At 34.3% G+C, this 17499-nt stretch overlaps 1 protein-coding gene across 7 annotated transcripts in view; it reads right to left on the bottom strand.

The window, feature by feature from the left end:
• Window positions 1-17499, bottom strand: part of CEP128 (centrosomal protein 128) — a 215761-nt gene that overhangs the window by 174789 nt on the left and 23473 nt on the right. For all 7 annotated transcript variants that reach the window (XR_008437461.1, XM_053979575.1, XM_053979574.1 and 4 more), the window contains exons 10-15: window positions 16262-16348; window positions 14731-14805; window positions 13411-13543; window positions 11540-11700; window positions 6584-6934; window positions 2151-2801 (exon numbers count right to left, since the gene is read on the bottom strand). Coding sequence is in view for 6 of the 7 variants with exons in the window: in XM_053979575.1 (XP_053835550.1) it covers window positions 2151-2801; window positions 6584-6934; window positions 11540-11700; window positions 13411-13543; window positions 14731-14805; window positions 16262-16348 (1458 nt within the window). In the remaining variant the exon portion in view is untranslated. The remainder of the gene's footprint in view (window positions 1-2150; window positions 2802-6583; window positions 6935-11539; window positions 11701-13410; window positions 13544-14730; window positions 14806-16261; window positions 16349-17499) is intronic.

The raw sequence follows: 17499 nt of genomic DNA, 5'->3' as shown, positions 1-17499 counted from the left end.
TTTTCTCCAGTTCTCTTGCATCATACAATATTCTTATGGTACCCTCTCTACTACCCCAAAAAATCCATAACTACTTAATAATTTTTCAATCCAGTGCTGCACTACAGAAAACCTGGCAAAAGTGGGGCAGAAAGTACCATACAGAGGAGGCAAGAGAGGAAAGGATAACTAAAATCAAAAGTCACTTCTTTTTACAATCTATACAGAAGTTGTTCTCTAAACACAGGACTCTCTACCCTTGATTTCCTGGAAGTAACTCATAAATGCATCCTCTTTTAAGTTTAAGGCTTTGGATTCCACAAATATATTAAATTTCCCTTCAGTCCTCAAGTCATTCTCAACCGACCTTTATTTTTAAAGCTTTAACTATTGTTGGACAGGATATGTACATTCCTTTCCAAAAACAGTTACAAAGGTTGGACACAGCTGAGGCATAAATAAGGTCAATTATTACTATAACAGTAAAAGACAGCTGGTTGCTAGACACAAAATCTTAACGCCTTGAAAAAAAAAAAAGTTAAAAAACCCCAACTTTTTTTCTGTTGAATTTCCCTAAACACTACTCTAACACCAAAAATACTTAAAAAAAAAAAGAAAAAAAAAAGGTAAAATGTATGAAATGTATGTTAAGATTACCTTACTTTGGAAGAAAAGTATGTCCATAAAATTGAAATCCAAATGCAATGTAATGATGAGTTCAGACAAAAAGTAACCAAAACACCTGCAGGATGACATGTTCTCATCAGATCTTCCTAGAGATGCATATGATTTTCTATTTTGTTTCATTTACATTCTCTCAATCAAGAGAATCTTGTGCATTATCATTTTGTATACTTCTAAAAAATTTGTCCACCCTAATTATCTTAGAAAATCCATCTTCCTCAAATCTTCTGCTCTTAAAAAATATATGTCAATTTAGGATTCTGGGGAAGTCATGGAATTGTAAATGAAATATGAAAGTGAATTTTTTAAATACTCTGTTTAGGTTCAACAATCAGTAAAAATAAAAAGGTCCTAACTGTAGGATTTGCTGTTTCATGGAAAAACACAGTTACGATCAACTTATTTTTTCTTATTAGCATCCAGAATACACTTTCCTTCTCTCTACTTCATATCAACTGTACACTCTTAATTTCAGTGTCATTGCCAAAGAAAAACCACTTTTAGACAGACCACTTAAATAATGATATACACACTAAAAATTAAGTCTCCAATGTTAAGCAGTGCTGTCAAAATATTTGATTTTAATGATCCTTCTACTAACAATCACCTAGGGGTTTTTTTAGTGCTATCTTCACTTAAAAGTTTCTATGTTACCAACTGCTTAATTATTACCAAGTCACAAATGATACATTACATAATTAAACACTAGTCCCAGTGCACATCCCTGAGAGACGCCACTCATCATTGTTGTACATCAGGACTTCATCTGGACTCTGAGCCACTGACCACAACCCTCTGAACGTGACCATTCAGCCAATTTATTATCTATCTAACATTCCACCTATCAAATCCATCTCTTTCCAATTTAGAGAGAAAGATGTTGTGGGGCACTGTGTCAAACACTTTACAGAAGGCCAAATAAATGACATCTGTAGCCCTTCTCTTGTCCCCTGACGTAGTCACTCCATCAGACAAGGCCACTGAGTTGGTCAGACAGGACTGACCCTTGGTGAAGCTGTGCTGGCCATCCCAAATCACCTCCCTGTCCTCCCTGTGGCTTATAAAAGGTTTTGTTCCATGATCTTTCCAGGAAGAGAGAAGGCTGACAGGTCAGTAGCTCCCAGAGACCTCCTTTCTACCTTTTTAAAATATGGTGCCCTGGGGTCACTGTATGGTACAATGCTTCCCCCTTTCCAGTCACCTGGGACTTCACCTGCCTGCCATATTAAAACATTACAGCATCATACATTTCCTTTTATTTTGATCATATCTATTTTACTATTTTTAAACTAAGATTTTGATCTAAAACTGGTACTAAAACATTTTTACCCTGAACTTTAAACTTTTACAATGGCCTGCAATAACATGTGTGTTAAGTGCTTTAAAGCCCAAGCTTTATTACCTTCATCATTCAATGGCAGGGGCTGTGTGTGGGGTGTGTGGGAGGAGGGGGGAAGTCTGACATTGGAATTCTTCACAATAAGTACCTTTAGCATTCTAATCTGAGCCTCTGCATTATCTTTTTCTTGTTTAAGGAGTTTCGTGAGTTCTTGAACATTTTGTTCATGTTTCATTTTCACATTTTGTAACTCTGATCTAAGATCTGCCAACTCCTGTTGGTGAGTTTCTCTTTCCATCTTCAGCTGCCTGTTAGCTGAAATCATCTCTTCATTACTAGATTCCTGCTGTTTCTGGAGGTCTGAGACGCTCTTAAGTAATTCCTTTTTGGCTTTCTCCTCTTCTGCAATTCTGTTTGTTAGTTCCACACGTACAGCACTTAAATTTTTTACATCTGCTTGCATTTCTAGGAGTCGTTCTTGGTCTTTTTTATGAAACAAGTTAACAGTTGCGAGTTCTGTCTTCAAGTGTTCCTTCTCAGCTTCCATTTGATTTTGTAGAAAGATCTGCTTTTTCAACTCATTCTCCAATTTTTTTACAGTACCTTGAACTTCTTTGATCTCTTCTTCAAGAGATACCTGGTGTGACTCCATTTCATTCAGTTTTACCTCTTTACAGTGGAGGAGCTCTTCCTGCTGGGCTCTCTTCGTAAGCACATCATTCAGCTCTTTCCGCAGGTTTTCTATTTGGTTTATGGCTGAGAGAAGCTGACTTTTGAGATCATCTTTTTCTTTAAGGGCCTAGGAAAGAAAAAAAGAATCCATTCTAATCTAAAGTAATTAAAGACAATTGTTGGAAGGATGTCCTTAGACATCAGGAATGCCTATGGAACAATTAACATATGTACGTGAAAATATAAAAGTTTTGCTTGCTACAAATACAGTTCAAATGTACTCAGTGTTTCTTTAAATTTACACACTTTAGATCATGTGCAATCTCAAACTCAGACTTGTCCTTAAATTACATTGCCTTCTAAATAGGGATAGTTTTGGTTAATTTTTTGCTTCTTACTCTCTCTTTGTAGACTGAGAATGCTTCTTTATTGGTTCCTCCAGAAAACAAGCTGGAGAAAAATGAGGTAATAGAGTAATGCAGCAGCATATAGGGGTTTTAGTTAGTTAGCTGGTTCTATGTACCCCCATTTTCCCCTCACAGTGGTTCGCTCCAGGCTGTCTACCATAGGAGCATTCCCATGTCAGTCTTGTAGCCACCCCCTGTTCATTCCTGAAACTTCCGTGCCAGTCACCCCATCCCTGCAATCCCATTTGTCCCAGAACCCTGTACCCACCCCTCTCATGTTCCCGTTGGTTGCCGTGGTTCACATCACTCCCCTGTTGCCTGTCCCCATTGGGCGAGGGGGGCTTCCGCCCCTGTCTGCCCGCCCCCTATATAACCCCATGCTTCCCTTGTCTCGTTGCCATCTTGACCACGCACGCACTAGGAGATAGGCACCACTCCAGCCACCGCGGCGGCCACGCGGGAAATAAACATTCTCCAGCCACGCAGGACAAGGTGTGCCTCCCTCGTCCCTTTATCTCTTCTCAGCACCAGCTACAGAACGCAGCTAGCACGCGCGGAGGCTCAACCCCAGAGCTCCGCACACACGCGGCAACCCCAGTCCAGCCAAGAGGCAGAGCCATTAGCTGGGCTCCCCAGCCACCCGAGACCGGGGAGAAGAACGCAACGCCACAACTACTGGGTATGTACAGCATACCTACAGTCCATTCCATATGCTGACTTATTTTGTTTATTTTCCAAAACATTATGTAGAAAGTATACCAACTTGAACTTATTTTTGAAATTATGCCCAGTAGATGAATTAGTAGCAGTTAAAAGCTCAGTTCATTTATGCATCAAAGCCAAGAAATAACAACATCATCTCCTAAATAAAAATCAATCAAATGTAATAAAAATTACACTGTTTTGCTAGGATCTTCAGGGATTGGGTGTTTTTTCCAACATTGATATATTTAATGTTAAAATTAGCACAGAATCACAGAGTGTGTAAGCTTGAAAGGACTGCAGTGGGTCATCAGGTCCAACCTCCCTGCTCAAGCAGACTTTTCCTAGAACACAGGCACAGGATTGCAACCAGATGGTTCTTGAATATCTTCACTGAAGGAAACTGTGCAACCCATCTGGGCAATCTGTTCCAATATATCATATTCTTTAAACTGACTTAATAAATTTTATACTAAATTTTACTGAGCATTTTCACCAATTCCACAAGCAACACACACTTCTTATGGATGTAGCAAAATTACTTGAAGCAATCCAGAACAAAAAGGCAATTAGGGTTAAAAATGTACAGTTAAAAATAAAACGATTTGCAATTACATCAAGAATAAGCAACACAAAGCAAAATACAAATATAATAAATTCAGGACACTGACTGATGATCATCGTGGGTTTTTCCAGAAAAGAAACCCTACCAAACAAAAAGACCCTCCTAAACCTATCTTGTAATTCTACTGGAAGGATTTGGCTTAAAAAACCCAAAAACCAAACAAAAACAAAACTCAGTAAAATTTCAAACTACAACCCATAAGTTACTTGCTTTAAGTATGTTTTCTACATTACATACTTTAAAGAACATGTTTCAAAAGATGTCAGAAACTCCATTGTCGAACAACATTAAGGACAACCACATGGGCAAAACTTCAACCAAATTATCCCAGTAACTCCAAAAGAATGAAACCTAAACAATCTTTCTATAGCGCATCTCTCGTCTGACAATATTTCAAAAATCTCAAAATTGCAAGCTATGATTGCAACCCAATTTTGAAAATTTTCCATCAACCCTTTGAAGCCTTCTAACAGAAATCAAAGACAACAAACTGCCATTTCTTCCTTTATTGTTTTTGCAGATTTTTGTCTCAGATGTTAATTGTCTGTATTTCAAAGCTAGTTAAATTAAGTTCATCTAGTTACCTTAAGTTTATACTAAATGCTGCATCTGGATTGAATATATCCCCGTAAGTAAACTGTTTCCAACTTTATATCAAGAACATTAAACATTGTTTCTTTTTTCTCCTTCACAATGACACACAGTTTATTTGATCTTCCATATCTTAAAATAAAGAAATTTTCTTCAGCAGTGACAATTACCTCAAATTTGTTGGCAGGATGGTCACAACTTTAAAAGTAAGAACAAATACTGACAGAATTTCTTAAATGGAGCTTAAGCCAAAGTTTAACCACTGCACTTAGCATGTGAATATACTTGCCACATAAAAAGAGGTAAAATCCATATCAAGGAATCTTACATAACAAAGAAAATTTCAATGCGGACGGTGTTATCAAGTGCCTCTACAAAGACCAGCCTATGCGTTTACATGAACAGTGATTCCAGAACCTTTATGGGAGCTACTGCTTCTTATTCACAATTTGTCTCTATTTTTGCTTCTTATTTGTCCATTTTATAGACACCCACGATTTTGAAATGATTTAGGTTTTCTTCCTTTCCTTATAACCTCCATTTTCTTAGGCAAGAGTGACCAACTTCTTAAATGTTTGAGAATCTTACTTTCCCAGACAAGCAAGAGGGCTAACAAATACAAGATTACTATAGAATGAATTGTTGGAGCATGAATAGAGGAAATAATAATAAAAAGTAAGGAATATGATAGGCAATAGGAGAGAAATAGCAACACCAGGAATCATAGTTTAGTTTTGCTAGAGTTTATTAATTTCAACTCAGTACCAGCCCCATTGTGACTTCTCCTATGCTTTGACCATGCTTGTATCCATGTACCAATCTCAGAACAGATCACTGGATCAGAAACAACAGAGGATTAATAGACATCCCGTACTGCATCCCATTTAGCCCTTGGAAACTTCAATCTTTGAGCAAGACAAAGCAGAGGATGAAGCCATCTCAAGCTCATCACGTTAGTAATTTAAACTGGATGGATGCCATGAGAAAATACATGAAAAGAGGGTATAGCACTGTAAAACAAAAGCCATAAATTATGATCGACTGCACCAGCAGAGCATGTAAGTTAAGATAAAAGCTCACAGCATAGAGTTAAGCACTATATCAGCCACTATGGAAACAAGCAACTTTTGACCCAGCCACTGGCAAATACAGACCCACAGACTCATTGCCAACAAAATGGTGGTTTCTACCATTATTCCAATACAGGATGATAAACATTAGCATTGATGTGAGTGCTTGTCTTTAAAACAGTGTCAGCAGCTGAACAAATAAAGGAATTATCCTAAGTCAAAAACCAAAAAACCTATGTTTTTTTGTGAGAAACTCTAGAGGAGGAGAAAGAAAGGAATAAGTGGCCTGCCATACTGAAGAAAGACAAACAAAAAAACCCAGAAATGTTACACAATCAATTTTCAAATTGATTTTTCAAAGAAAAAGTTCTGAAAATTATACAGCAGAGGTCCAGAACTTAAAGCAGAAAACAGTTTTAGTCTCAGTTTGCATAAATAAACTCCTTCTCTTCATTTTTAAAAGAAAGGGAAAGGGTACCAAAAAAAAAAAAAAAAACAAATCCATCAATCTTACCTGACTATTCTTGTCCATTAATTCACTGATAGTTTCATTTTGCTTTTCTATCTCACGATCCAGTTTCTTACACTTCAATTTCCATTGGCGGATGGTTTCCTGGGCTCTCACCTTCAAATCTTCTCTTTTTTTCTCAATCTCCAGCCTGAGTGCCTCTGAGTGCTTGAATTCAGCAAGATACCGTTCTGCTTCCTTGGTACTCTCTTCAACTTGTTGAGCTAACTCAGCAGACTGGAGTTCAGTTTGTCTACGTCCACTCTCACAAGCCTTGTAGCAATTCTGTATCTCCTTTAGCTGGTCCAGCATTTTTTCCTGCTGTTTCTCCCTATTTTCCAGGTCAGATGTTAACACCTGGAATCATGATAGCAAAATACAAATATTCTCTAAATATATGCAGTATGAAACTTCATCAAAGAACATACAGCAACATTAAATCACATTTTTATTAAATATGAACAGCATAAAAGATCTTCTTGACTATCAAGGAAAGTCCTGCTAGCCCAGAGAATCTCTCCCTCTGCAATGGTAAAGAATTCGAACAGAAGACATAAAATACATACTACTCAATTCTTTCTGCATTTGCTCCTCTTCTGGTTGTTCTTGTTATTTTTCTGTATTGTAAGTTTGAGATCAATCACTGGCCATATATTACACACTACCCAAATAAGAAATAAACCAAATAGTAAGATATAAGGAGATTAATATAAACAGATGAGAGGAAAAGAAGAAGTGGAAAGGACAAAACAGCATTCACCACAACAACTGGAATTTATAGTTTATGAGCTAGTTGTTACCCAGTTTTATGCTGGTTGCCTTTATGAAAACGATGTGCTAAATAAAGTTATATTTGATAGCACTGAATACAAAGAGAATACAGCAGCTTGGTAAATGCTTCTAGAACAAAGTGCGAAGATGTTTGAAAATGTAGGAGGGGTATATAATCCTTTCAAAAATGAATTAAATTGAAAACACACCTTTTAAAAATAAAAGATGCTGCATTTCTCAAATAATTTCTCTGAACAGTCTCATAAACTCAGGAGTAATAGTGTCCATACACCTTCTGGAAGGACATGCTCAGAAATCAGTTTTTGAAGGTACACTAACAGAATTGTATTTTACTGAGATCATCATGCAGAAATTCACATCAGTATTCTGCATTTTGGGCCTATTTAGACTGCTTTCATACTATTCAGCCTTTTCATTAATGAAAGATAAATTTGATAGATCTGATCTATAGCCAGTCAAACATATTACCAAGCCTCAGGGAACTGAAATACTTTAAAGAGGATTAGATTTCAGAATGACTGAAAAAACCTGCGGATGTAGCCTGAAATAAACAGACCGCAATTCAGAAAGGACAAGGGAAAAAAGTATTTTATCTATGAAAGAACAGGCAACTTTACAGATGGATATAGAACGACTATTTAGACAAAGGTATACTTCCACAAGGTTGGGGGAAGGAGGGAGACTTGGGTTTGTTGGTAAGGGTTCTCTCCTTATCAGATTGTTAGTTTGGGGATTTTTTGTTCCTTCCAAACCAGGCCAGCACCTCCTGGGAGGCAGTAAATTACCAATCTCTTCAGGATAGTATTTGCTGAGCTAAAAAGATATCCAAAACAAGCTAATAAGCTACAGCTAGCAAAATTTTAATCAAAACAAGCTTATTTTCCAATGAAAAGATATTACAATACTTATTTAAAGAAAAAGATTTAAATTGAGTAGAGCAGAAGTTAAAAATAGCCTCAAAAATACAATCAGATATTACATTTACCGTTCCAACGATTTTCTAAAATGGATTATCATTTTTTCAGTCATGTGGTTACATATGCTATTACCACTTCCTATTTCATGTCTTTCTGGAGACACCATAGAGGACACCAGACTAAATTGATGCAGTACTCAATGCTGCACCATTAAAAAATAGTTATTTATATATAATTTCCCCAGAGTACACACTTCATTAACAAAACTACCGCTCTCAAAAGCTTTTTAATGAAATATGAGTCTAATCATAAATACAGAAAATAATGTTCAATTAACTGTAAACATGCCTCTTATTGTGTAGAAGTAAATCAACCTCCAATTTATTGATTTATAATATAATAAAAAAGAGGAACATTTGTTTTAGATATTTACCTTGAAGTGCAACTAATTTATGAACACGAACTATTTCCATGAGGAGGAAAACTGGATTTTGACATACATGTACCATTATAAAGTGACTTTTAATGTTTTGTTTTTACAATATGTGTAAATAAGATAAAACTTAGCAAACAGTTTGCACATTACTTAAAAGAGTTAAGCCAGCACAGACCCAACAGTTGAAATCAGGTGGAAAACAGCATCATAACAAGTCAACATGTCATGAAGCCAACCCTGTAATGCAAGAGGACAGAGAAAGTATCTCCACACTCTGTTTCTATATCAAAACAGGAGTCCCAAATGTACTGATCTGTACTTTTGAATTCCTAGTTATGTATGATAAATGTGTATTTCTGTGTTAACATGGGTGCAGTTCAAAATTCTTTCTGATCTATAAAGGCTTGCACTACTGGCATTTAATTGGCTAATAGCTTCATTTGTAGAAGAAAAAGTAAATTTTAGTGAGAATATGAATCAATATTTATAAGACTGAAATACTTATATTACTGAAGAATTCTAATATTAATAACAAAACAATAATTTTCCCTCAGAAAAACTGAAATATTTTAACAAACTGACTGCTGTACTGGACAATACTATAAGAATACTAACATCAAATTCAAATGAAGAGTAATTAGTAAAGCAAAGAAGTTTCTATGCACAAGAGTCTAAAAACATTTATGGAGAAAGTAGGTTATTGCATCTTTGTAATTTGTGGACTTAGTTTATTTCTTAGTCATAATACTTAAATCTTAATAGTTAGCCATAACAGCCCCATATCTATCTGGCTTCATGCACAAAAATATATTTAAGATAGTTGTATACATTTGGAAGATCTCAACTGCACCCTTATGGAAACTAGAGAAGCTAAAATAAATATTAAATTTAAAAATTAATTTAAGATTGAACACACTTCTAAGTATGAGCTTAAGAATATGTTTTAACCTTTTTCATCCCCTCCATTTTACATCATATTGTGATTTTATGGCAACTGTTGGAGGCTAAATGTACAACACACACAACTCAAATTGTTGCAAACAATGACATTTCAATAAATCAAAAGAAATTTCTAGTATCACAGGTACATCAGAGGCAAGTTAGATTCTCCCCAATAAACAAAGATAAATCACACCCAAGTCAAACATGACTGGTCACTTCCAACTGGGAATCAGACTATCTGATAGGAGCAGCTGTTAGAACAGGCTTGACAGAATGCTTTGTTAGTACACAAGTTTAGAAATTCACATCCTTGCATTCCTTGATGTCTTGCTAAAAGAAAAACACACTAGCTATTTTCCTGTTACTGCCCCTGTAGGAGAAAGGCAGTGGGAAGCAGATAAGAAGTACAAAGTATTTTCTGTTGAGAAAATGAGGGAAGTCAAAGATTTCTAACTCAGAGAAATGACAATGACCCCAACTGAGCACTAGTCCATGAGTATTTTCAGGGCAGGAAATTAGTATTATAAAATCATTCTGACCCTTAAGAAAGCATGTTCTACAAGCAGAAGTTTAAAATAATTGGTTTTATGTGGGTTCTTACCCAAATAATTCCTGTCACCAAAATAATTAGTTTCTCAGGCACAAAAAAAAACAAAAACCCAGAATGTTTTCAGTTAGTCATGGGTTTTATTGACCAGCTAGAATACAAATGCTAATGGACACCAGGAAATGAGTTTTGCTCATCATACCCTCTGCAGAAACACTTTAGGTCTTTTTAAACCTATTCAATGACTGAATTTCATAAAGCATGTAGCAACTTATTTTGAGAAGGCCATTTTTTTTTTCCAAATGTAATTTGATTTATTACTTTGATTTAAATCAGCAGAGAAGCTGACAAGGGAAAGGAGCAACTGAAGTAAAATGAAGAGTATAGCTCTGTAAATCTATGAAGACAAAAAAATAAGTTCCTACATTTGAATTTCCAAAGTGATGCAACATCATTTCATAGATAAGTACCTTCATTAGGAAAATAAATACAAAATCTCTTGCTTACAGAATGCCAAAATACAAGCAGAACAAAAAGTGAAGTCCTTGACTACTGAAATAATACACATGGTTTTGAAAACTCTTCTCCTGACAGTCACAGAAGACAGAAGAAAATTGTTATTGTTCAGGCATTCTACTACCAATGACAAACCTAGACACGAACAGGAAATACAGAAATTTCCCAACTTAAATCAGAATGCTACTGCCTACTTGGATCTCATTTTATGGTCAAAGTCTTCTAACTAAAATTCCACTACAAAAGGCTGCTCTTATCCTTCTCATAGAGAATCACATTAAACATTATGATATGCTTACCATAAAGACTACTGTTACTTATGATTATATTACTATATTGCATTTAATTACTAAAAAAAGGAAAATTGTGACCTACTTTTGCTACTCTGCTACACTCTCTCAGAGAACAAGGTATCTCAACTTTTAAAGCTGAACTTCAGTTCTGAGGAATGATGGAATGGGGAATAAGAAAGTAAGTACTACCTTATAAAAGTAGTTCCAAAAACCATTATTAACAGTGAGTGCTGATAAAAGCAGATCAACTTTTCTTTGCACATGGGAAAGAGAAGTAATCCAAACCATGAAATCATGGGCAACAGCAAACACCTTTTTTGGTACTACATGGGAGAGAAAAATGTTGGCAAACTGAAATCACTTTTCAAAGTGATTCACACAATAAATAATGAGCATGACAGTCACTCTTAAGTTTTAAAGGTTAATCCCTAATCTGATATACCACCTAATGTTAAACAGATGAAAAATTATTCAAAAAACAAAAAGCCACCAAGCAAAAAGCAACAAAACCCAACTTACCTGTATGTGCATTACCAACTGTGCTTTCTCCTTGTCCTTACGCTCTATACATCTCTTCAGTTCTTCTACCTCTGACATTACAGCACTGTGACTCAGCTTTGCTTTAAGTTCCAAAATATGTTTCTCTAGATCTTGCTTCTCTCTCTCATATCTTTCAACTACTGTAAAACAGTAAGAACAGAGAAAAACATTCAGTAGAAATACCAACTCATGATAAATTAATTGTATCTAATTTAATTTTTGGCAATTTGCTTCTCCGCTCGAGACTATTCTACAAATACTGATTTTCACCAAAATATCTGTGAAAAATGGTATACCTGTATCATAAGCTAATAACATTTTCCAGAATAAAACAGTACTTTTCCATCATTTTATAGGGGTTTCCACACTCCCCCCCTGCACACAGCTGCTCCCCTCAAAAAAAAAAAAAAAAAAAAAAAAAAACAAACCAAAAACCCAAGCAAAACAGCCAAAATAAAACAGGTTGGAAGAATCCGTGAGGAAGTTCTGGTGTAAATGAAATTTGGCCATCAGCTTCAAGGCCAAGGCTTTATCTCACCAGAGTAATACTTCCCTATTTAAAAGTCACATTATCTGCAAATTTTATGCCTGAATCCTGAAACTACAACCAAGGGTTTTGATAAGAGTAAGCTATAAATTGTCTCAATCAGAAATTTAGATGTCTTTACTCATAAATAACTTCTAGAGGCAAAAGAAAAAAACTCTACTTGTCTTCTTCCCATATATCTTGAAGAAACAGAAGTAACACAGCAAGGTGAAACACAACAGAAAAAATTATATAAATGTATGCACATATTTTAACAGTTACAGTACATTTTTGTTTTCCTCATATTTATACAACTATTTTGATTTATAAGATCAATAGGAAAGATAAAATATGCTTTTATTAATATGAAAGGCATATTGTTTCAAACTTTTAAGCAGATACATTAACATGATTGGAGAAAAACTATTGAAATTATCATTTTGCATTACACTTCTGAAGCTAAGCCCATTTCCAGTGCTCTGTATGAGGTTTGTAAAACACAGAGTCAGAGTCCTATTTTAAAAACCAAGATAATTCAGAAGCTGAACTACAAAAATACAAAAATATGTCATTAGCCAAACCAATTAAACATTCCTATAGACACTGGACGCTAGAATAGAGTCACTATTTCTTTATTACCTTGAGTAATACATTGCTATGGTAATGAGGAGAAAGACTTTCTCTAATGCCTATTTGATTATATTTGAAAATGTTCAAATACAGATAGATAATTAGCAATTAATTGAAGACCTTGCTAAAGTGGTAATTTAATATGCAATTATATCTTGAAATTGTTTAAAGTATTTCTCTTCTAAATAAAACTAATCCAACTCTAAAACTCTAACACAGTGCAAAGAGAAGCCCTGACTGCATCAGACAGAAAAATTTTCTTAACCACTCAGGAACATGTTGCTTAGAAATTCTACAAGAAAGTCATCAGCCTTATTAACTATCTAATCAATGACTCTTGTTATGATTTTCAAGATGGCAGAATTCAAATTGCAAATGGACTGAAATGCAAGTTTTCTGGAAAATTATTACTCAAAAATAATACATGTTTTTCTTCTGTAAAAACACTATTCAGTTTGCTAAAATTGTCTCATTTGTTTTAACCATGCAAATCAAAATATTTTATCATAAATTAACTGTCATTGCTATTTATCTGTAAATATTCAGGTGTCAATACATATTAACTTAAATCTGAGGTATTATTTGGCTGGTCTTGTTAAAACAATAGAAGAATCAGACTGCAGCTCTAAGATAAAATTAGTGCCCATGCCTACTAACTAGCTTGCAGGTCTCCAGTACAAAATATTAGTTGTACCTGCTCTAATTCTCCTGTCATCATCTTGTACATCCTGATAGCTCTGGCGATGCACAGCAGCATATGAAATTTGATGTTGCAATTCTACACGGTCTTCTTCTGTTCTCAAAAGCTGGGAACGAAGATCCTCAATCTAAAATATATGCACAAGCATCAAAAGTTTAATGAAAAACAGAACTAAAACCATAAATACCATACTTCTATTAAACGTTTAAAAAAATACTACACAAAAAATATTTATAAATACATCTTGAGAGTACTGCATATGGTAAACAAAAAGGCAAACTACTTCCTAATTACAGGCCACAAAGTGATTATTCAAAATTAAAGGAAGCCTTTTAATTTATGTTGACCACAGATGAGCAATAATTTCTCTAGATGAAACAAAATGCTACCACATTATATGTTGCAATTGTCTTTTCACATAGCTAGTGAAAACGTCTATACAAATTTAATAAACAGTATGTTTTATTTAAATTGTGCTCCTTAAAAATACAATGTATTTACTCATAAGAAACACAGGAGCTCTTCACATTTTTCCTTTCTATCATATATAGTATAGCACTTAGAAATATGACAACATGTAGGAAAATCCAACATGTTAAAGCTGAATTGAAGAAAAATACCTCAAATTCATATTACCCTATATTCCATTCGCAATGATTTAAATTCAAAACAGTAACATAGCTAACTCAAACTTCTGCTAGATACACAAGTCAAATAACTAATGCTAAAAGATGAGAATGCCAATTGCCCCCTCCCTAGTTACTTCAGTCTTTTTATCTAGCCCCTCTAAAAGAAAGATATTTAGGAGAAACTACTTTTTCTAAAGCTATAATCCAAATTCCTACAAATATTAAATTTTATCATATATGCATCAATTGCTATTGTTTAAAGCACACTTTAGATACTTTTTCAGGTATTTATTTACTTTTATTGCATGTTACAATGTAGCAAATACTTCTAGGTCGTTTATTTATCTGATTTCACCAATTATAGCACATGCTTTGCAGAACAATTATTACTAATATAGGAGTAGTTCTAAAGCATATTATGAAAGGAAATTTCACATAATGTGTTCATGTACTGAAAACATAGCATTACTATCACTACTATAATTAATACATATGAACATAGACACATAAAAGTTTGGAAAGCAGAAAAAGTATAACGAGCTCAGTCCACATATTACACACACTTAAACCTGTCTTCCTATACCTCATTTCTTCCTTCATAAAACAATATTATCAGAGGATGAGATAAGAATATTAAACAAAAAGAATCAGACACAACCTAATATGAAAACCTTAGGATTTTTACCTGATGCAAAAGAGCTTCTCTACTGCCTTCAGATTCACTCAACTTTTTCCGGGACTGCTCCAATTCCTGCTCAAGCTTTCATTTCAGAGGATGATGAAGAAAGAAAAGCAATGTAGGCATCATAATATAAAAGTGTGTTTTAGCATTTAATTTTGACACAAATTCATCCATATAATTATCTATCTGAAATGGTATAATATACACAGCATTTTTATTTGTCCAAAATTTTAAGCAAACCTTCATATGTACTAAAACCCTGCAATATTTATTTAAATTACATAAAGAGAATTTTATTTACAGTCTATAATTTTTGTACAATAGTCTATATCACGTAAAGGTACAAAATAATTTTTATTATCCAAAACAAAATCAGAAAAGCAAATTTTTACTGGGTTAAAAGTAAAAAAAATGGAAGGTAAGCTTTAACAGTTTCAAAAACATTGTCCCTGGATTTAAACATACTTTCAAACTCAAAATTAATAATGACTTAATATTTTAAGTCACCTTTGGTAAATAGTTTATTCCTAGAAGTGTTAAAGATGACATGCATTGGTAGAACTAATTGGTAAAATCTGTGGGGTTTCTGTGTTGTGCAAGATGATGTATTTGAATTATTCTGGAAACAAGATGACTAAAAAATTGAAGTGCCCTGAATTTCATAAAACTGAAAGTTTTCCTAAAAACATAATATTCAAAATGTGTAATCAGAAATAGCCATCAAACCAATGATCATTAAAAAAAAAAGAAATGAAAGCAAAAGCTTCAAAATATTTTTTGACTTCTTCCACAAATAGTTCAAAGATCCACTGGGAAATAGAGGTTTTGACAGCAGAAATTGTTATTGTTGAGATAGCAATCTCAAGGAGGATGTTGAAAGCCTGGCAAATGGGCAAAGTAAACAGGACCAACATTAAGGGAATGAAGAGAACAACATAACATAAAACACTACACTACATAAAGGCTTAGCATAAAGGGGTACACCTTTGAAAGATGCTAAACTTGATGCAAGTGGAAAGAAAACTAGGGAAAGTGTAATACAGCCATAACATCTTGCTAGAATAAAAAATACAAGAAATTTTGTTTTCTATGAAAAGAAAGAGTGAAATGTGGCAACAGTTCAGTAAGAGTAATTAACAATAACTATGGTGCAAAATAACCAGCATAAGTTAGTTGCAGGGATGAAGAAAAGCTGCTTTGATATGCTGCAAATAAGCAACAGCAAACTACATACAAATTCAGAGACAAAATAGAGAACGATATCAAGGATAATGCCCAAGTTATAAATCTGCCTGCCTGGCAAGATGGAAGAGTCATTATAAGTAACATAATATAACTGAAGAGCTTTGAATGAGAGACACAAGCTGAGCATAGCTATATTCACAGTGCCTCTGATGTAGAAAAAAAATCCCACTCCTTGAATTCTTAAAGAAAGTTTTATTCCACTGGTTTCTCAGAAAAGAAGCATATACTGTAACAGATGACACTACATACTCATTTAAAACCAAACAAAAAGGAAAAAATTAAGTCTTACCTGGTGCTTTTCCCTTTCATATTGCACAAGTTTGTTTCTCATGAGTTCTTCTGTTTCACCTGCTTTAGCATCTTGCTTCCTTAAAACCTTTAGAGAAAAATATATTGTAAACTTCATTACAAAATTTACAGAAGCCATCATTCCAAGGTTGTTAAAATTAAAGAATCTGCTGATACATTTAAGAAAGAAGATCTAGACAAATGCTTTCTGTCTGCATCTAATATTTCCATGTAGAGCCCATGTATATTGTTATGAAAAGACAAATATAAGTTCATGCATACATAAACACACCCATGCAGAGAACAGGGACAAACACAAAGTCTAAAGCAGCACTAACATCCTTCCGATGTATAGAGCTCCAGACTCTCAAGTTGACCTCAAACACCTTTAGATTGAGGTCTAAAAGGCTCAAGAGATCCCCTACAGATTAGCTGTGCACATATCAGAAAAAAAGAACATATTCTCTAATATAAAGTGTGCATGTTATGAAATTCAATGCACTGTAGTCAAGAAAACACTACCATAAGGTTGTGTTAAAAGTCAAAAGAAAAAAAAAAAGGAAAAGGTTATTTCTTCTGAATCTGGATAGACACTTAAAGCTGCAGAACTACTACTGAAACAACTGAAACTTTCCTGATCAAAAATTACCAACATTGATGTGCCCTTCCTTGACAACAATAACAAAAAATAAAACAAATCCATTGGGACTTTTCCCATTCCCTCTCAGACTGAGGTATCAAAAATCATATGTGTACACTTTCTAAACCATCTTACAAAAATAAAAGTGCATTAAATATCAATTTCAAAATCTTGTCCCTCTGCAAACCAAGATTACTTGCAAAACACAGCCATTCACGGGCAAAGGAAGTATTAGACATGACAGATATTAGTGACATGTAATATTTGCAACGTAAATAACCCAAGTTTAGATATCTCAAGCCATAGTAAAATCATTGGGTCATTTAAAGCATCACTTAGTAACATCAGCTGAAAGAGATCAGTAGCCATATACTGATGATAACTTGCCATAAGTTTCTGGAACTGTTTATAAATCGCCGTTTTTATCTGCGCAACATTACCAAGCATTTTTCACACTAGTCACAAATCAATTAATTAGGTACCTGAGCACAAATCTTTTATTTTCATCTCATATCTTGAAGCATAAGTATATCTATTCCTTCCATAATTACTTGCTAAAACAACAGAACAACAACAAAAACACATAGCCTTTCCAGAAA

The sequence above is a fragment of the Vidua macroura genome, chromosome 6, assembly GCF_024509145.1.
Source record: "Vidua macroura isolate BioBank_ID:100142 chromosome 6, ASM2450914v1, whole genome shotgun sequence".
Lineage (NCBI taxonomy): Eukaryota > Metazoa > Chordata > Aves > Passeriformes > Viduidae > Vidua > Vidua macroura.
This window is presented reverse-complemented; position numbering and strand designations above follow the sequence as displayed.